The 20,924-nt window shown below is 37.3% G+C and overlaps 1 protein-coding gene across 2 annotated transcripts in view; it reads left to right on the forward strand.

Annotated features, from left to right (window-relative positions):
* The window catches only part of HOMER1 (homer scaffold protein 1), a gene marked incomplete at its 5' end in the record, with an annotated part of 92,551 nt that overhangs the window by 62,613 nt on the left and 9,014 nt on the right, over positions 1-20,924 (forward strand). For both annotated transcript variants that reach the window (XM_082074437.1, XM_082074436.1), the window contains 3 exons: positions 6,535-6,691; positions 18,907-19,017; positions 20,659-20,739. In XM_082074437.1, coding sequence (XP_081930563.1) covers positions 6,535-6,691; positions 18,907-19,017; positions 20,659-20,739 — 349 coding nt within the window. The remainder of the gene's footprint in view (positions 1-6,534; positions 6,692-18,906; positions 19,018-20,658; positions 20,740-20,924) is intronic.

Genomic DNA, 20,924 nt, shown 5'->3' on the forward strand with positions numbered 1-20,924 from the left:
AGATCATGTAGATATTCCTTATCCCGAAGGGAAGAACACATCTTTCATGCTGTGTTAATGTTTCTACTTCTCTCCCCAGGGGAGCTATCCTCCTTTGCTAAAAATTCTTTTGAATACTCCAATTAAGGATAAGAATCTCTTTGAATATTAATTAGTTTCTCATTGCCCTCACTAAAAATATTTAACTCAAAGCAATTTCCTGGTAATTACCTCTTGATTGTAACTTTGAGAGGATTTACCCTTTTTTAATAAAACCCAGTTTGTCAATAAGACTTTCTTTTATGTGTGTCCAGTTAGTCACAACTACAGATAAGACAATAAGTGGTAGCTGTGAAGAGGCAATTTTGTTTTCTTTATTAAGTTTTCTTCTCAGAATAGCTGTCATTCTTACCGTGGTTTTCCCTCTTTTGCTGGTCTTTAATTATTTAACTATACTGTGGATGACTGTGTCCCTCATGTACATAAGTTTGGAGTCTTCAGTGGCTGAATCTACTGAGCTTGTAGAAGAAGAGGGCTTTGTGTGAAGACTAAAATGGCAAAACAACTCAAAAGTTTTATTTCTTGCCTCTTTCTGGAATAGGGAGACAGGGCCTGATCCACTCCACTGCTCGCTCTTCAGCTTCCCACTCATTGTAGGACTCCTAATTAGGTATAATTAAATCAATGACAAAACCCCTTTCTGTTTCCAATTTTGCTTTGAATGTTCAGGAGAGAGGGAGAAATTTCTGCATCATTACCAAGAGTGTATGGTACATTGGACTAACAGCAGGACGAACTCTAAACCCATCATGTTTAAATCCTTTCTGTCATGGAGTAATTTGACACACTTAATAGATGGCCAAAGAAGATGTATTTTGAAATCTCTGAAAAGGAGTGAAATTCCCAAAATGCCTGTTTAAAATTTCTTTGAAATCAGGACCTGAAGTGAGGAGCTTAACTCTCATTCTCATCATGAATGAGAGGAGGATTCTTGTGAGCTTTTAGGAATACCTCGAGAGATGCTGCACTCATCTTCTTTGCCAGAAAAGTCAACATCTCCATCTAATAGGCCAGTCACATCATTCCAATGTAGGGAATAGCAAGTGTAGCCTGTTGCAGAGATCTCACCCTGCCAGCCTGAGACCTAAGTGTTATCTGAAGCTTATTTCATATGGAGGATTTTGTAAGGACCTTGTGCAGAATTCCTTCCCATATGCACCAAGGAGTTCTACATAAATCCAAACACTTGCCTTACACTTCTGAAGAGAAGGAGCTGCACTGCTTGAGTTCACTAGAGCTCTTAGATGCTGCTGTAACAGAACCAAATCATTCACAACCCCCCTTTGCTTCCTTAAACATGAAGAGCTGCTCTGTAAGGCTCACCAGCAAGGCCATCAGAGGGGATCACCCCTTGTTGCCAGCACGGCTAGTGCCTCGTTACCAGCTTGTTGATGTACCCCTCCACTGGTTGGTAATGCTGACTCCACCAGACTCTTGGGCTGCTTCCAACACAAGCCACTATTTATAATCTGGGCAGCAGCTACAGGAACTCTGCTCTGTTCATATTTATCAAATCTTGTGTATTAGTTACTACACCAGATGCCAAATTTTGTAGTGAAAGTAGTCCATTCTCTGCTTAGCTGAATTACTCCTAATTTCTGCTGTCCCAGCACAGTGCTGCTCACCATACACCTGCAGTGCAGATCACGGTGACACCTGAAGAAAAGAATTTATGTGGTCTTCAGTAACTGTAGTCTTTGAAACCATGACTACACTGTAGTAAGAAATCCAGTTTTAAATTAATTCATTTTATGCACTGAATACGATATTAAACTCATAAAATATTAATAGAGCAGAATTCTGCACACATATTATGTCTTTAAATGTGAAATAAAATTTAAACCATGTTGTATGGTGTTGTTGCTGCATACAACTCGGCAAACAGTGCGTAAGCAATACTGGTTCAAAATCAGAAAGCATCTCTATTTGAACTGCTTTTGTTTCTTTGTTTCATGAAGGCATATCTCAAAATAACTTCATTCTGAATGCAACTCATTAACATGTGCTCCCTGCCCCCTGTCTTCGTGAGCCTTCTCCAACGGGCTAAACATGGTGGCTGGAGCTTTTCGGATTAATTTTCCTTAAGTGACCTGCTTTGCAGAGAAAGATAATCATGCATTTATAGCCCCTGGCATTCTATTCAGGTCACAGATGGACAGATAGCAAAGCCATTGCTCAGTGACTTACTGGGGTTGTAACTAATCCCCAATGAGCAAGGAGATTCGCTTGATGTTAATTGGTCAGAATGCCTTTAAGTATGGAAGATCACTGACTCCTACTTAAATTTTCAGGGAGTGTCACCGTTAGGCTGCGTGATACCAGCCAACAGTGTTTCGTGGTAGTGATCGAATTACAGGATTCCATAGATGTTAAATATCTGACTTTGAACCCTTTGCCTTGATGGTGGAGTACCATGCGGTGTTCCGACTGTGGACATGCCTGGGGTTACATACGTATCAGATACCGTGGCCAGCACCAACAGTCAGGGGAGTTTTGACCTTTTGCATGCTAAAAAGTGCTTACAACATGAACAGTTGTCATTGTAAAGATAATTTTCTATGCAATGAGACCTAAACCTCTGTTATGAAAGCATTTTTTGTATCGCATGATCAGTTGAGCCAATAAAATTAATATTTTGCTATTACCTATTAGAGGCCCATTCTCCCTCTTGTGCTTGGCAATAATCTATTGATGTATGCAAAACAGCTTACTCTCTTATTATCAGATGTTCAGAAATTTCACAAAGGAAATGACCAGGCTTTGTTCTCTGCTCAGGTATTTTTAAAAGTTTGATGGAGCTTTTCACGCTGAGAAACAAGCAACAAGTAGGACTGTTAAGGATATCTCTCTTTTTTTGAAGGACCGTCTTGAAACTTTGACTGTGCCAGGCAGTCAGTGATGTTAATTCTGACAGGTCTGAAGAAATGAATTATGAAATTGTGACACTGCCAGCAAAGGGATGGATGGCTTTCAGGAAAAAAAAAAAAAAATAATAATAATAATAAAAATAAAACTAAAATCTGTATGCAGACTGAATTCTTCCACCACAGGAGTGCAAATGTGTATGCCTGCGTCCCCCAATGCACAGACAGAGTTTTCTTTTTGCACTTCTGTGCAAAACTGAAAGGTGTTCTGGTAGAAGTTGCATTGCAGTTTGGATCACTTTGATCACTGAGTAGGTGTTCTTATTTCATGTACTTCATAAAGCAAATAATCTCAGAACGCCTGAGATATTTACAACTCTTAAGACAACCTGAGAGAGAGGAGTGTGTATTTTCTGTGACAGAATCTAATGCATCCAGGGCAAAGTCAATACTATTTAGCAAAAAGCCTTTCAAACAGGAATTAAGTAAAAGGTTTTAGAGAAAACGAGTATGTGCAGTCCTCCTGTGCTGTCCTGAGGGACTGTAGTGCAGATATTCCACCATCAAAATTCTGGCCATGAGCTCTAGCAGTTGTTGGAAGCCCTTTGAATTTTCCACACGTGTCCTTCAGCTTCTGGATCTGTGTGTTCCCTCTCCCAGATGTTAGCCCCAGCGTCTTCTCTTCCAAGGGAGAGTTCTCATTGAACCAATGTAGCTCTACAGATATAGGCGTCAATGCAGATACTCTTAGTCTAGCTTGAGAACAGCCTGCTGTATGTGTGCTTTTGTCTGGTCCTAAAATAATTAATCTAAAACCAAATAAATACAGTTTTAACCAGAATAATCCACAAAGCATAATTTTATGTTCCTTTGAGTTTGTCAAGGAATTATTTGAAAAAAGTCAGTCAGTACTTCCAGGACTGGTTATGGGCTATTTAAATCAAATTACAGTTTTATGAAACAAAAAATTCACATCCTTGATTCTGTTTCCTGATATGATATCCATCACATGATTGTGTTTATGTGAGAGAATGTGGAGTTTTATAAGAAGAAACAGAATGAGTCTAAATAGTTGAGAAGCCGTTGTGTTATCAGATACAAAACTAGACTAATTTAAGTAATATGTTTTTATTTTATGGAACTATAGTACAATCTATAGAAGATACAGTAGAAATCATTTATAGAAAAAAAGCACATGCAACAAACTAATAACTTCAGCATTGCAGTAGGCACGTTCTTGCACACTATGTAGATCTCTTAGGGATAAAATGTACAATTGAAAAATAATACTGGTGCATTCCTATTGAAAATAACAAATTTAAAAATAACCAGCTCCAAATAAACCTTCTGGATTTTGAAGCAGGGTAGCCATAGAAGTAATAGAAAATATGTGCTTCATATTTAATGCTGACATTCCAGTATACAAGCAATAACTTAAGAGCTCCTGACTGTTTTCCTGGCAGGGTAGTAAGGGCACTGGGCAAAGGTGGAGGTGAAACACAGCATGAATCCCCCTTGCATTATCACTCAGTAGCACCTGAGAGTCTGTCTTCTGGCATCATCATGGGTTAGAAGTTTACCTTTTATCATTGTGGGTTTACAAATAATTACTTGGAAAAAAAAAATCCCTTCACTTTTCTGTTTGCCTATTAAATTAGGATATTAAGTGATGAAACAGTTCTCATAATGTAACTGTCCCGGATACAAAGATTTTGATCTGCTGCGTTACATCAGTATAAAATCTGGTGTGTATGTGTCTTTTGTGGGGAAAGATGAGTAGTAAGGCACATTTTGTAAACATGCGTAGGTGTCATGCACATACACAATTCACTACCAGACCTGCCAGAGCAGGACTACTAAATAGAACTACTTGCATGAAATGTCTGGACTGGATATTTGCTTGCCAGATCAGAACATCAAGGAGGAGTTATGAATATGATAATGAACTAGACTTTTTTTTTTTTTCATTATTTTTATATAATTTGTTGGTCTGTTGTGCTATTAGTAAGTTAAAAGTAAATCTGATTAGAGGAATAGAGGAGCAGACATTATTACAGAAATTTGTTCTCATCTCCAATATGTGAGTCAGTGTTCACTGATGAAGTAGGATTGTCATTATTTTAGTGTAGTCATCTAAAATTTACAGTTTCCAGTGGTGAACTTCTAATTAGTTGAGTAGATCACAAAATGCTAGAGCATTTTTGAAAGAACCTGTATTCCTCTTCTGAAGGATCTTGTGTGCTTGTTCAAGGGGACAAAGCAGTGTCTTTGGAAGGAAATGCTGGAGCCTGGAAGAATCAGACAATATTTTTTAGTGAAAAAGTAGATGTGATCTGAAATGGTATGTAATGGCTGGTTGGGCTTGAACACCTAAGAAGCACTTAGAGGAGTCATAACATTTTGGAAATACACTTTAGTGGGATGGGCTGTGCATATGATGAAATGGAAGAAAGAAACTGGATGCACAAAATGGTGGCAGAATGTTTCATTGTTCATACGTACAAAGGTCACATAAACCTATAAACTTACATGCAAAATAGTAATGAGTTATAGTTAAATTAAGCATATTAAAATATGTTTATTATCATAAATAAATTATGATAATTCATAATAATTCATCACAAAACTGTATACAAAATCATTTTGACCAGAGTTACAGGTGTTTGGTTTTCCATGATGCATTTAATAGTAAGCCAATTAGACAAAATGAAATATTTTCTCTGTGTATTTTCCATGTAGGTGTGCACCTCATATGCTGTTAGCATTATACAAGTGAGCATTAATGAGCTATTTGCATACTAATACATTCACCCGATGTGTCTGAGATGCATACTGAGTGCAAATGTAGAGTCTGTAGATGAGGGCAAACTAATTACCTGTGAAAATTAAAGCCCTGTGTTTTCTCAGAGAGTAACTAAACTCTAGGCAAAGATTGTTCCTGTATGGGCTACTTCCAGTAAACCCCAACATTGTCTTTCTCTTTGCAACAAAGCAATAATATCTCTGTGTTCCTTGATCTCTAGTTTCTTTGCTGATATTATTGAGAAAAGGCATATTAATAGTATTATGGTGTTGAAATTAAATATCTTTGAGTTTGCAAGTACAAATTAAATATGGTATTTAATAAGAGAAAGTACATTTCAATGATAGAAGGCTTACATTAAGACAACTAAGCTGCAGTTCCAAAGCACTACATTAGCTCTCTTTACTCAAGTTGATGACAAATATTTTTCTACAATATATTTCATAAAGTAGTAGATTTAAAAAGCACTTTCACTCAATGTATGTATTAAAATAATAACTAATCCTATACATATTACAGAATTATAGAATTATACGCTGTTGCTTTTGGGAAGCTGATGTGGATTTCATCATCCTTAACATTTTATTAAAAAAATGAACTGAGAGGTTAGAGGTTGCTTTCCAATAATGATATATGTATGTTTTCTGAATTTACAGTTTTGATGATGTCAGCATTTGGATTATCATTTGGACATACAGTCACAGGATCTTTGCATAATTCTGTTTTTTCCTGGATAGTTTGAAAAAAAAAATAAATAAAAGGCATTTTAATGAAAAAAAAATAGGAAGAGATTTTGGAGTTCTGATCATTCTCATTCTGTCTGTGCAGTTCGACAATCAGCAAGCATTGGGAGGCAGAACTGGCCACGCTCAAGGGTAATAACGCTAAGCTCACAGCAGCCCTGCTGGAGTCCACTGCCAACGTCAAACAATGGAAACAACAACTCGCCGCGTATCAGGAGGAAGCAGAACGTCTTCATAAGCGGGTAAGTCAAGGCAAATGGCCAGGATCCTTGAGGTAGAAGTACTAGTGACTGTATTTGCTAATGTCCAAGTAAAATAAATAAATTTATTGTTGGGGCTTTAGGTTAATCTTTGAGACAGAAATTAATGATAGCTTTAAAGCACAGAGTTCCTCCATTGGGAAATTCTTCCCTTTGTAGCAGTTCTTTTTCTGCAAAGCATATTGTTGCAGGAAGTTATCTAACCTTAAGAGATGTTTGCCAACTTTAACTCTTCATTTGATGCCATCACATCTGTTTCAGTGCCTTCTCCATAGCATTACACTTCAGTCCTTTTTGCATTTAAGACCACAGAAGCTTGATATCAAATCTGTAAGTTAAAGAAACCATGTTGTAGTTTCCACATATAACAAAGATGAACAGTTCCCTCCCATCCTTGCACTTAAAGAAAACAGAACATAGATTCAAGATCATTATATGCAATTAAGAGATCTGCTCCTGCTTTCACACAGGAGGTGCTGCTGGTAAATTTTGAAGAGGTCATTTGGCAAACCAGAAATTAGTACACAGTGGGGGAAGGAATAACAGTGTTTGAGAGAGGAATAAAGCATGTGAGGTTGAAGGCTGCATTATGAAAACAAGTATACAATATTTTCATTTATCTTTTCACATGTAACTCTTAATGTATTGCATAATCTATTCACCTTTATCTGTATGAATTTGTCATCTGAGCTTAGGACACTTTTTTATGTGCAAAATGAAGGCAAGATTAGCACATTTATGGAGGAAAGATATCTTTGATTAAGCAGTATAACTTTTGTTAGTATCAGTTAACTTAGAAAAATATAAAGGAGATGTCAAGAAGTTAAGAAAACAAAAACAAATGGAAGCACTGCTTTTTTGCATGAAAACAGATCTCATGAATATGCTGAAAAGAAGGGAAAAGTGAAGTCGCAAACATGGCAGACTTTTTAATTTGGTTTTGTATGCTGTACTCACCTATATGAAATGAGGTGTGGCAATTAGCCAAATCCTGCGAATTTTGAAGGGTTCTTCACACCTGCACTGGACCTCTCCAGATGGAGGCTGTTCTATTCCCAAGGACAAGGTTCATTTTTATCTGTGGGGGGAGAAATGCAGCAGGCTGCATCGAACCTGGGGATGTGGAAAAGTAGCAAGAATTCCCTTGAGCTGAGAAACTTTGGGAAATGTCTGTTTTGGGGGGCTGTCCTACTCCTTGGCTGACTTGCAGACGAGGATCCTGAAGTCTCAGCTAAATGGTTTGATAGGGGATAACAACAATTTCCAATGGACTGTAACTGCATGTGCCATAGCTGGCTGGATGAAATGCATGAAGTGTAATTAAACTGGTGCTTTTTGCAAAGTGCTTTCAGTTCAGGCAATTGGCACTTGCTGACAAAACTGCTTTGCTTCAGAAATTTCCCAGTCAGGCACAAGCTTGTCATGGTGTACAGAGAGAGGCTCTTGCTTTGCCTGTCATCTCATTTAAGCTTCTCCTTCAGAAGAGTGAAAGTTTTAAGCTGTGCTTCAGGTTTGTGAATATATTATAATAGTCATTGTTGATAAAATGATTTAAATAACAACCTTGTATTAAAAGTGCAGATGTTCAGGTATATTTGATCATCAGATAGGCTTTACAGTGAAGAACTCATCGTGAAAATGTGGGCACAATGAGGGAACATTCTTCCTAATAAAATGTATCAACAGCTTTTATTGCAAAGTTGAGACAATACAGTCCTTACCTAAGAAAGAAAAGTAACATGAAACAGCAACAGCAGCTGCATTTGCTGTGGGAGACCTAACCAAACAAGACAGGCAAAGATCCCTTTTTCTTACTGTTACTTTTGCTCTTGTTGAAATCTTATTTAAAATCTGTTACTGGAAAATACAATTAATGAATATAGGAACTTTTAGCATGTCACTTTGCTTTTATATGATACCACCCTTGACAGAAGTAGTAACAAAGTCTTTTCAGCTACATTTATTAATAACTGATGATTTTTCATAACTTTCGCCCAGCAAATTTTATGCAATTATTTTGTGTTTCTCAGGGAATGCAAAAATCTTATAACATGGGATCATCTACACTATGTTCTTCTCATCACCATTTATATGCCTGTATGAAATGTTTCTGCAATCTCTGACCTTGAGGCTTGTTGATATCTCACGTAGAATATAGGAACACTCCGTGTCTGTGTCCCTCTGGACATGCCTGTGAATTACAGCAGGACAGTTCATCAGGAGTACTGCCCTCTGTTGGAATTGCTTTTAGAAAAATATAAACTTAGATAACCCAATAAATAGAACTCTCTAGTCAAAAGTAGACAGATCATGTAAAAAAAAAATCAATCTCAATCTGTTATTCATACAGTGTGATACAAGAGTTCTTCTAACCTACATGCTAGAGACTGATTTTTCAAACTGAAATAGTGCCCCATTTCAAAAAGAAACTGCAAGTGAGAACAGTACTGCCGACATTAGCTGCTATATTTAGTTCCATTTAATAATATATTTGATAATATATTATGTGGTTTATACATAATGTAATTGTGGTATTAACTTCTAGTGTTCGTTAGGTTCATATACAAGTTTTGGTGCCTGAGTCATCTGTCTGCAAGCTACAGCAGACTCATATCCTCTGTCAAGTGTGGTATGTGGGGGGAAGTAATGCATATTGATTAGTAAACTTTGCATTATTATTTCCATCTTTAGTTTCTTCTTTACATAAACAGCCTTATAAATAGCCTTATTTACATAAATAGTTTCTTCTTTATATTAAAAATATTACTGCCAATCCTGTCTTAAGAGTTGACTTCTTATGGTACCTTTTCCATAGTTTGAACTTTGTCATGTTTTATTTACAAACATCCTTTCATTTTACATTCTGTCTTATTCTTTTATCTCCTATTTTTTTCATTCACTGCGGTAAACCGGTTCTTTCATCTCATACAGTATTTGTTGTAAACTTTGCTTTTTTACTTGTTTTACATTATTTTAAGCCAAATATTTTTTATTCTATAATTGTTTTCAAATTTAACTGAAATAGATTTTTCTGTCTATCACATTTTTAAAACTTCTTAAAATACAGAAACAAAGCTAAAATGCCTTTTCATTGATTTTGATTGCATTTTAAAAAATTCATTTCATTTATTATTTGCCATTTCTGATTAAGTGTAAGAATTACTCATCTGTCAGTTCAGTTTTTCATATTTTCACATTTATTTTTTTTCTCTGGGCCCTTTATCTTCCTTCTTCCATTTGTTCTCTGCAATAATAATGCCTACAACTGAGACAAAACAGAATACAGATTCAGTGTGGCTGAGTGCAAAGTTCCCAATAAATAAAAATTTTCTGCTGTCTTCTGATATGTTATGAGCTTAATTCAGACATGCTGTACTTTGATATTTTGTCTGACATAGTATTTTTCGCAAGTTTGCTAAATGATTGTATAGATTTCTCCCTCTTAAACACAAGAGATGATAATTCTGGGAGGATGTGATGCCCAGTCAGGACTTAACTTGGAACCCGCAGCCTTCTCTCCTCTAATCTGCTTAAAAGCAACTTAATAACAAGTGTTTCCCTTAAACGGGGTTGGGGAGCACTCCTACACACCTTGCATAGCTTTTTGAAATCAAAAGAAATTCATGAGCTTAGAACAGCTCAGTAACAGAAAGAAAAACCCTGAAGTGAGCTACTTCAGACACATAGAGTGGCATCGGTACTAACATTAATCCTGCTACCACAATAAGGAAAGGATTGAATGGTGATATGAATTATGGAAAGTAACCCGAAGTTCTGTCTTTGTCATGTTAAAAATGAAAATGATGAATTTTTTTCTTGCATGCTAACTGCTAAAGTAAATCATCCTATGACACTGGGCAATAGCACAGAGTAATAACACCAGTGCATAATAATAAGAGCTGCAGTCCTTGAAGATTATTCATCTGCAGCAAAAGAAACCTAAGATAAAAAGAGATAAAGGGAAGTGATCACACTCTTGGGTATTCCTGAAAGAACAGAGAGGTAAACTCTTGAATTCTAGCTTGTTATTTTACCAGCATTTCCTACGAAATAAGATGAAATTAGCCTATTATGTTCTGTTTCTTTTATTCAACGAATGAAATAAATATGAAGACATCTTACATAGTTGCCACCTGACAAATAATGGACGTTAATTTCTCTACTGCTAAAAGATGTTTAAAAATGGATATTAAAAAATGCATGAGCATACAGAAATAAAACTGTGGTCATTTTATTGGGCTATTTCTGTGCCACTCATAGAAAATAACAATCTATAAAACCAGTTATTAAAGTCTGCAAGAAGTATGGAGTGCTATATAAGCCATCTGCTGAGATTATCTGTAGAAAATCTTTGCAGATCCTTTAGCAGTCACCTCCATATTTCTACCAGCTGCATTAATAACTGAATAACCAAAACTAAATTTTGAATATGCAGATGAAATAAAGTTACTTTCTGAATCAGAGCCCATATTGTGGGCTTCATACTTACTGAGAAGTCTTACTAGCACCAGTGTGGGACTACTGTAAATAACTGGGTTTATGTGGCCAAGGAAGGACATTATGTAAAAGTATCTAAAAGTGGAAGTATGAAAAGTGACAGAAAGTGTAGTAAAAAGAAATACAGGAATGGAGTTTTGATCCAGAAATTCATTGGCAATGTGCCTTTTTTATGTGATGCCTATCTGCGCTGGTTTAACGGAGAGCAAGTTAATTTTCTTCAGGTAGTTAGGTACTTTTCTTTTTTGTAGCTAGCACAGTCATTTTGAGAACAAGAAGATAACACCCCAGGACAAGGTTATCATTTTTCTTCAAGTAACTATCCAGTGTCTTAGACATGGAACAAAGAGAATGTAAGCATTTACTGGTATCTTAGTTGTTGTCTGGGAGCCAAGGCCTGTTCTGAGCTCTGTGCCTGCAGGGGTGAGTAGCGAGGAAGTGGGGCAGGGATGGGGCAGAGCTTGACTGACATACAGGGTGATCAGTGAGAATATTCCATCCCATTAGCGTCATGCTTCATATTTAATGAGAGTTGGGTTTTCCAGCTAGAGAGACATAGACGCAGACCTTTTCTGGTTCTGCTCCATTTTGGTTGAGTTCCATTCAGAAGTTCCTTTAGTTTTGCCTTTTGCCATCCTGCTTCAGCCTTTCAGCCTTTTTCACTTTTTTCTCTCTCTCTGGGATCAGCCATTCGGGACCAGGGTGCTCTCCCTCTTCCCAGGCTACTCAGCTGCTCTCAACCCACAAATTTCTCCCTTCCCTCTCAATTCTCTCCCCAATTTGGGGGATGGCAGGGAGTGAGTCAGTAGCTGTTGTGGTTGTGATTGCTAGCTCAGGTTAAACCAGGACACTATGTCTTGTCATCCCCTATTTGAAACTGTGTCCCTCCTACCCCCACTGAACAATCCAAACTTACGCTGTATCTAAATTTTGTTTGGTTGATAAAAAAAGTTATCCATGTGCAGCTTCTTTCTTAAGATACTGTAATTAGCATGTGGTTAGAGAGCAGCTTGGTACCGTTTGTTTACAGTGTAAATAGATGAGCATTTTGCAGGGTAGTTATGGGTAGCTTTGCAATTTAACCAAAACAATTGGATTATAATTTTGTCAGTATTTGTCTGTGCATTTGTTTGAAAAGATATGTGTGCAGATGGACCAATTCTGAGTGCACAAGAAACAGACAACTAAGTCCATGTATTTACGTATGCAGTCCTTTCATCTGGAATTGCAAGTAAACTATTGTTGCACTAGAAACTCCTGAAAAGGCAAAAAAAAGGGCAGCTCTTGCCCAAGTGAGGTCATAATGTAAAATATTGACCTAATGTTCAAGAGAGATGTTCTGGGGAGTATCAGAGTTTTCTATGACACAGTAAGATCTGGAAAGGCTAACTGTGATAATGGAGTTTTTAGAAGACATATGGGAATGTAGCAACTGTTTTTTATTTTTGAACTTACAATCTTGCCTTAAAAAAGAGTTTATGTTTCAGAGCAGTGATTATCTCTGTAAGGTCAGTTATCCTCCTCACAGTGGAACTAGTTTCTAATAAAAAGAAATCCAGAGTAATATTTTAAAAATCCTTGAGAAACCATTGCAGAGGCTAACCACCTTTTTTTTTGCATGGTATTAGGGAATAACAAAGGAAAAATACAAGCATTTTATTTACAAGCATTTAAGGGGATATGTGTTTTTTTTTCTTATATATACATTTTTGCTCCTCCAATAACCATTTCAGCTATCATAAGTTCCATGTTACTTTCGAAAATGGTGTCTGTTGTCAGTCTTGATGTTAGACTCACAGAGCGTTTCCTAGGACAGGATTTCTGAAACCAACAGGTATTCTCAGCTTCTTTGTGTGATTCCTAGTACAAATAATCTGCATATTTTTCAATTTTCAACCCTTTATTAATAATTAAAGTTTCCTAAAAAGACCGCCTCTTTTCAGACAGAGCAGGTGATCCAGGTTATACTCCTGAAATCCAAACGTGAATTTGGCTTTTTTTGATGTACAGTGAACTGCAGGCAAGTCTTTTCTGTCTTCTTCTGTTTGCCTTGGTTTGTTTTTAGAGCAGATTTGCATTTAGGACCCAAGACTATTTCATTAGGCTTTTCCTGAGAATTCACTTTCACTGAATGTGTCATAAACCAGATTATATTTTGGAAAAAACAAAACAAAACAACCCACCAACCTAACCTATTGTCACTCTGGGAAAGGAATAAAAGCTTTCATAGGCAGGTCTCTCATATTCATCTTTCTAAGAAACATAAGAAAATTGTTAAGATACATTTGTCTGCAAGTTATAAAAAGCATACTTTGTGGAGGCATGCCACAAAATCTTTATGTGGTCAAAGCTTTGTAGAATGAAATCTATCCTATAATTCCAAAACTCTCCAGGAAAATGAGGAAATTACTGGATTTAAATCCTCAGGATGAAAGGATGATATCTCTGTAATGTGTTTGCTATTGCACCTATTTCATGAGCTGGCCAGATAGCTGGAAAAAGTATTTGCTAATTAGATTGCAGAGAAAGGGATGTCCCCTGAAGTTAGTATTTGCATTATCAGTTGCAAATAATAATGCACGGCTGAAGCTTAAAGCATCAATTTTAGTAAACTTCCTCTATTTTCAAAAATTCTTACTGCAGTGTCATTACTTCACAAAAATGGAGTAGATGATGGATTATTCCTTTTTCATCTCTGTAGAAAAGAATAACTGTGGAAAACATTTTGATATTTCCATGGCTTGAAGCATCAGTGCCCACAGAGTAAAATGTGTCTTTTTCAGCAAAATCTTTAATTGTTTTCTCCGGTGAAAAAAGTAATATATTGTTGGTAATGCACAAAACTCCCTCCTGCCCCCAGGTTATCATTTTATCTATGAGTACTTGGAGAACTGCAATAATTAATTTGCTGTCAGAAGTGATGTATATGAATAATACTTTGGTGTGCTTTTTGTTCTTTCAGCAGCAACCTTGAAAAGCAATTTTCCTTGTTTTCTGCATTTTCAGATTTCTTAGCACTAAAAATCTTTCTAGAGTTTTTTATTCTTGAAAGCTATACTGGAATTATGTTTATGACTGGCTTGTAGCATGCTGTCTTGCATCTTACTATCCACCATAAAGAACTGACAAGCTGCTTCTGCATAAATTATGTGGAACTTTATGCAGTTACTCTTAGTTTTGCTGAGCCATGCAACACAATTTCTCTTCTCTTTGTGGAAAGCAAAGGGCTCTTTTTTTTTTGTAGGAGGTTCATCTTGAATTATTGATGGAATAATGTTGTCACAGATACAGTTATGATCCATTTAGGGATGTAACTCAACTAGACTAAAATACATACTTAAATTTGGTCCTGCATGTGAGCACTCTGCCTCTTCTGCATTGTAGTCTGGGCTAGTAGACCTTGGATATTGCACTTTGCAGTAAATAGAAGGGATAAAAATACCTTTAGGAAACAACAAGGTAATGGTGTCAAGTATATAAAATAGGCTACAGCTACACTGGAAATATATTCTTATCTGCCTTTCTTTGCATTTCTGTAGCAGTTGAACTGATTTCTGTATGAAGTTTAGAAGGAACTTCATAACCTCTTAGTACTGAATTTAAGATGCTGAATAAAAACTATTGTTTGAGATTAGAAGTGTACAAATTTATCTCAAGAAAGTGGTTTGAAAAAATGAATCAACCTGCAGCAAACACAGCACAGATTCATGCAGTCAGTAATTATTTGGGGAAGGAGACCACTCAAAATATTTCTGTTATTCCCACTTCTTTGCCTCTAACTGAACTCTTTACTTGTGAAGTAGTTGTCTGTGTTGGGAAGTGGTGCAACTCCTCTCTCGGTTTCTTTGTGATTTGATTCAGTTTGTTTTCTTTGAGGGGTTCCTCAGTCTTCTGAAGCTTTGGGCGGTCACTGTCTTGAGCTCACATCAAGGGTGTTGCTCCATGTTGTGTTACGTGGCTCAAAGCCTGACTCCCCTGGTGTTCCCAGCAGTGCAGTGTGCAATAGCTGTCTGCTGCAATGAAAATTTCTGCCTGGCATCTTCCTCTATTTATGGGCTGTTGAGCCTAGATTAAACTTTCCAGAAAATTCTAGAATGGCCTCTGCTGAGAAGGTCTAGGCTCTGCCAGAAAAAGCTGTGTTTTCAGCTGATGTATTTCTCACTGAAGTATGGAGTTAAATATAACGCCAGCCATACACTGGAAGAGTTAGCTCAGTGAATAGTCACTAAAAAGCCCTTTTAGAATTTTTTTTCCTACGTGCAATCCTTACCTGGATGAAAAGTGCAAAGTAAAGAAGAAGAAGCTAAGAACAATTTTTTTTTTTTTTTTTTTTTCATTTTTAGTCTCAAATACAAAACCACAGTATTGTCAGTGCAGTCTTACAATAGCACAATAGAAGAACCTTGTTTAATCAGTTTTTGTTCAAAGGCTGTTCTTTTAGTCTGAATTCTGTACTGGAAACAAGGCTTAATCACAGGTACATTGCTCAGTGTTGCTGTGCAAAGGCTTGAAGGATTGATTGAGCCTTGCTCTTAAAGATGAAACACCGAATGAGGAGATGTCCTGAAAATAGCACATGGGAGGGTCAGACTAAAGCATTTTAGCCTCCTTCTGTGCATAATGCATAAACAGTTATTTTTAATGATTTTTGGGCCACTGGTCTTGAGAAAAATAAATTCAATTTGAAACAAGGAAATAGAGCAAGTAAATGCTATCCAGATTTTTGCCTAGAGCTTTATCTTTTGTTACTTCTCTTTTCAACTGCATATTCTTTATATCACATCATTTTCTAGCCCATCTTACTTTACGGATTTTTTTGAAAGGATCACAATATCATTTGCCTTTTTATAGGTATATTCAAGAAGATAACATCATGAAGATATTTGACATGTTTTGAGTTTTCTGTAGGAAAGGGCATTAAAATAAGACTATGATTAAAGTAACCCCATTTTTAAAATGGAATTTGTTATTTTTTTCCAACTTACTGATTTTTCATCCAACAGTAAACAAAACAGTTGAACAATGCATTATTTTCTTGCATAAGCAGTAGGAGATGGACATTTGCCCAGAGAAAAGCTGGAGCAGAGTAAGACATTACAGGCCATTTAGCATTGGTAACTAATTGCCCTTCTGACAGCACTTGCCTCTGTTGGCAAGAAGGTTTGTGAGAGCACTACCTGCTCTGCTCAAGCAAAATTAGCTGGGTTTGCTTGAGCAATTTCAATAGGTGTCTTGAGTTAGTACGGACTGGAGCGTACTGGGGAGCGTGAACATCCAAGTGCTTCCTTGCTCGCAGGGTGAGATGCTTCTGCACGCTTGCTTCCCAGGCACTAGGTGCTAGGACAGAAGTGGTTTGGGGACTGAGTTTTCTTGTGTCTCAGCCAGTGGCTGGAGCTGAGTCTAACAGTTTTAAAAGAGAGATTTGCCTTCTTGGAGGTTGCCATACAACGCTCTGGTCTTTCACAAGGGGTGAGAGAGGGCCTGACCCTGGGTTCCTGTAACAACCCTAGCCATGGGTTCGCAAATTCTTCCACCTCCAATTCAAGACTTGGGTCAGCAGAAAAGCTTGGAAGTGTTTAAGACGTTAAACATCGCAAGTGGGGGAGGTGAGTGAGTTTGACAGTTCCCACAAAACTCAAGAATGAGATAGAGATCTGCATAAACCCACAATGTCAGAAATACAGGAACCTGTGTAAAACGGAGGCAGCTCTGCGAGATAGGGAAGGGCTCTTGATAAGGCACTGAGCAACCAAATGTGACTTCAAAATTGACCCCATTTTAAGCAGGAGGCCCCAACTAGATGACCACCAGCATCCCCTTCCAGCCTGAATTACTCTGAGCCTCTGTGATTCTTGCTGTATCTAGATGTTAGTTGGGACACTGTGTAGACATAGGTTAATAATGGTCACGTGTTCCAATTCTGCTCATTGTGTTTGTGTTATTGTAGTGGTGAGTACTGTAACAGTCACAACTGGTAAGAGCCACAAGGAATCTGAATAGACATTTATGTGTAATTGAAGCAAATTGAGTAAATTTTCTAAGACTTCAGTTTCCATGTTTAGTGGCATATAAAACTGAGCAAACTGCTATTATTTTTTGCCATGAACACTGATATTTCTTCTGGGACAATTCCAGCAAGTAAGATAGTTCTTTGTGATGGGGTGTGAGGTTTTGTGTTACCAAGCTATATCCTCATCCCTCATTCCTCTTATACGTCTCAAGAATTTGCTGTAATTTCAGTTGTTTCTGTTTATAAATACATTATGTGCAAAAATGTTTCATCACAGTTTTCCAGTAGTGGAAACCAGACTTGTCATGGCTGTCACAGCGAAGTTCATGCCCTGTGACTCAGAAAGGAGAAGTCAATAGGGATTTTATTTTAATTTTCTTGTATTTCATCTTGGCTTTCCTTTTACTTCTTTCTGTGGTCAGTGAGTTTTGAGCCTATAAATAGTTCAGAGTCTGAAATTACTGGAATCTCAGTGGCTTCACTAGCTAGTCTACATCAGTGCTGGAGGGCACCCACCTTGATTTCTCAGGATGTTCTTTTATCTAAGAAATAAAATTGTCCATCTAAGGGCTACTTCTCCAAGAAAGTTAAATGGAGACCTAAAGGGTTTTCTTGCAGAATTGTGTAGCACTTTGTTCAAAGGATTTGGGGGACAGATTTATTAGTTACTGTAGGTAGATGGTGCAGCTCTGTTGAAGACTATATACTAAGATTGACAGGCTCATATCTTCAGTATAAAAATGAGTTATTAGGTTGTAAATAGTATTTTTAATATTTTGACAGTTTATTATGAAACAATAGGTGTTAGTGCACACATCCACGCAGACGTGCAGTATGAGAGCGCTCTGATATCTTGATCTGTAATTTGAGAGGTACATGAACAAAGACTTTTCTGCATAGACTCTAGCTGCATGGATTTTATTTCTTCAGTGCAGATGCTGGTTTTGACAATTGTTTATTTGTGAGTGACAGTATATTAGCATCTCTTTGATTAAAAAAAAAACAAAATAAAAAGGGTGTACCACTGCCAGGTATCTTAACTTATCCAAGGGCAGATGGAGAGTGTTTGCTGTCTGCTAATAAAGAGGAGCGATGCAAATCCAAATTGTGCCATTAGCTGTTGGCTTTGTGACTGAGAGATGAGATGTGAAACTAGAGGAAGTAAGAAGTTGGCAGTTGTACATTGGTGGCTGAGTGTCTGCTATTATCTTTGGATGCCAAGTCGGAAATTGAGGCTGTGAAATGTTAATAGGTTTGCTAGGAAGTGGGTGAGCATTCTGGCTTAGTTTGATGAAGATGGTGAAAAATGAAAAAGTGTCAGATGGAGAGGTTAGTTAGACAGACAGATTTGTGTTTAATCATCTCGCCATTACTGACTCTGAAATGGTAATTCAGCTTCTTTCATAAAAATCTCAAAAATTAGTGAGCATGAGTTTTACTTAAATGTTCTTTTCAGCCTGCGACTTGTTAAATTTATTGTTTCCAAGAAGCCATAGCAACCGTTTTATGCTAAACAATTAATTAAGGAATTTTATGCTAACTTCATAAGAGCACCTTCACTATTTTAATCAACATAAGTCATACAGAACTAGGGGTATATTTCAAATGCAGCTATTGATGCGAAGAAGAAATAGTACCTTGAATTTGTTGAAATTAATTCTCTATGTGGTATTTCTACTTATTTCAACAGGTGACTGAGCTAGAGTGTGTGAGCAGTCAAGCCAATGCAGTCCACACACATAAAACAGAATTAAACCAGACAATACAGGAGTTAGAGTCTACACTGAAGAAAAAAGAAGAGGTATTTGCTACCATTTATTCTTGGATTTTCTATTGTGTCATTTCTAAAGACTTTTGATATTAAGCTTGGTGATGGCTGGTAAATACTGCATTATTTCCTATAGATGATACAAAGTAAATTTTTTTTCAGCTTCTTTGAAATTATTAACATTTTTCTGTGTATACAGTTATACCAGTCCAATATAGGGCTGGGCATCTGAACAACAAAAAAATGTGTCATGTTTTCCTGTTTGCTTTTACCAAGCATCTCTGTTTGCAGAAGTCATAAGTGGTTTCCACAGAGCAGTCATCACACTGCTGCAGGCCAAACGCACTAAGAAGGGAAGCTCTCATAAACATGCTTTTGAGTTTGGAAAAAGTAATAGATCAATGCCTTTTTCAGGCCAATCTGTTTTTCAGGCTGTGTTAATACGGCTGACTTTTATGATCCCTAAGATCAGCCCGTTCCTTAAACATATTCCAAGCCCCCAACCTGAAACCTGAGGATATTTTTGTGCCATTTTCTCTGGGCTGGACCAGCACCAAGAAAATAAAAGGAACTAGAGTAACACCTGCACTGGCATGGGTCCTGGGGAAAGCAGATTTGTGCCACAGAATGATCAAGAATTGCCCCTTTATGAATGCGAAAAGAGAGGTGGAAGGAGCTGCATGTGAAGGATTATTTGCCTCATGTAAGACCAAATGCCTTGAGCCCTCCGTGACAGATGCCGTGGGCACTGGTGTGCAGGTTTGGAGGGGGCTGCAGGGTCCTGCCTCCAGCAGAGCAGTTTTCAGGTGTTTCCAAAGAGGATACAGGAAAGGCACAGTAGTTATAGAATATTCTCCCAAAATGGAACAAAGCATTTTACAAACTCCCTCATACTTAGGAGACTAGCCTCAGCTTGATAATGTGTCCCATTTTGGTGCCTGTCCACTTCTGAATTCTGCTGAGCTGTTCGCTGCAAAGAGATCTTTCCAGAAGTGGTTTGGGGAGGTGAATACGCCCTGCTGGGGAAAAGTATTTAATAGGTTTAAGTTTGATGCCTTTTAGTTTCATTAGCTGTTTTTATTCTTATCTCCTGAAAGTAAGCTAAGAAAAAGTTTCTCTTCCTTTCACTATTTTATCTATATTTGTTATTTTAGTACCTAATTACTTTCTTCTTGCTAAATTAGAGATACCATTTCTTTTAGACTCACTTTTATCAGAAAACAATGGTCAAAGCAGGCAGTTATTTGATGCTCTGCTACTAGTGGCAGAACAAGCAGCTCAGAGATGAAAGTTGGATTTTTCCATTGAAAAAAATGGAGAAGGATAGATTCTGATAGAATTTAAAGTATAAAATTCTTCTTCTAATTACAGGACCCTTAATTTTCCAGGAAAAAAAAATATTTCAGATCTTTTGTGTGGAAGAGGAAAACTTTGATTTTTTTTTAGAAGTGAATGCTTATCTGCAGTGTTGTTTATTCACAGTGGAATTGCTGTTTAGGCACCATGATTCAGGAGCATTGAGATTGGGGCTTAAACTTCATGTGCTGTGCTGGGCAGTGGCCAACTGCCAGTTTTGGTATCATTGCAAAGGCTTGCTCAGGAGAAGAGGTGATATCCAGCACTGAGGCCAAGCCAGGTAACACATTGCTAGCAAGGTTATTTCTTCTCCCTTAGGAAATAGAAGGATTGAAGCAAGAAATCAACAATGCCAGAGAGCTCCAGGCACAGAGGGATTCTCTGACCCAGAAGTTACAGGTGAGCTATCTTAATTTAGGTAAGCATCATCTTAATTTAGAGTGAAGGGAAAAATTATCATCGTGTGAGCAGTTCACATCAGCAACTTGTGCTGCCTTCACTGGAGATGCCCGATAAATACGTAAGTTAGACTGCATTGCAAAATGGTGGGTGGGATGATCCTTAGGAATTTGTATAAAAAGTTC

This window comes from Streptopelia decaocto (genome assembly GCF_964273445.1).
Source record: "Streptopelia decaocto genome assembly, chromosome: Z".
NCBI classification, from domain to species: Eukaryota; Metazoa; Chordata; class Aves; order Columbiformes; family Columbidae; genus Streptopelia; species Streptopelia decaocto.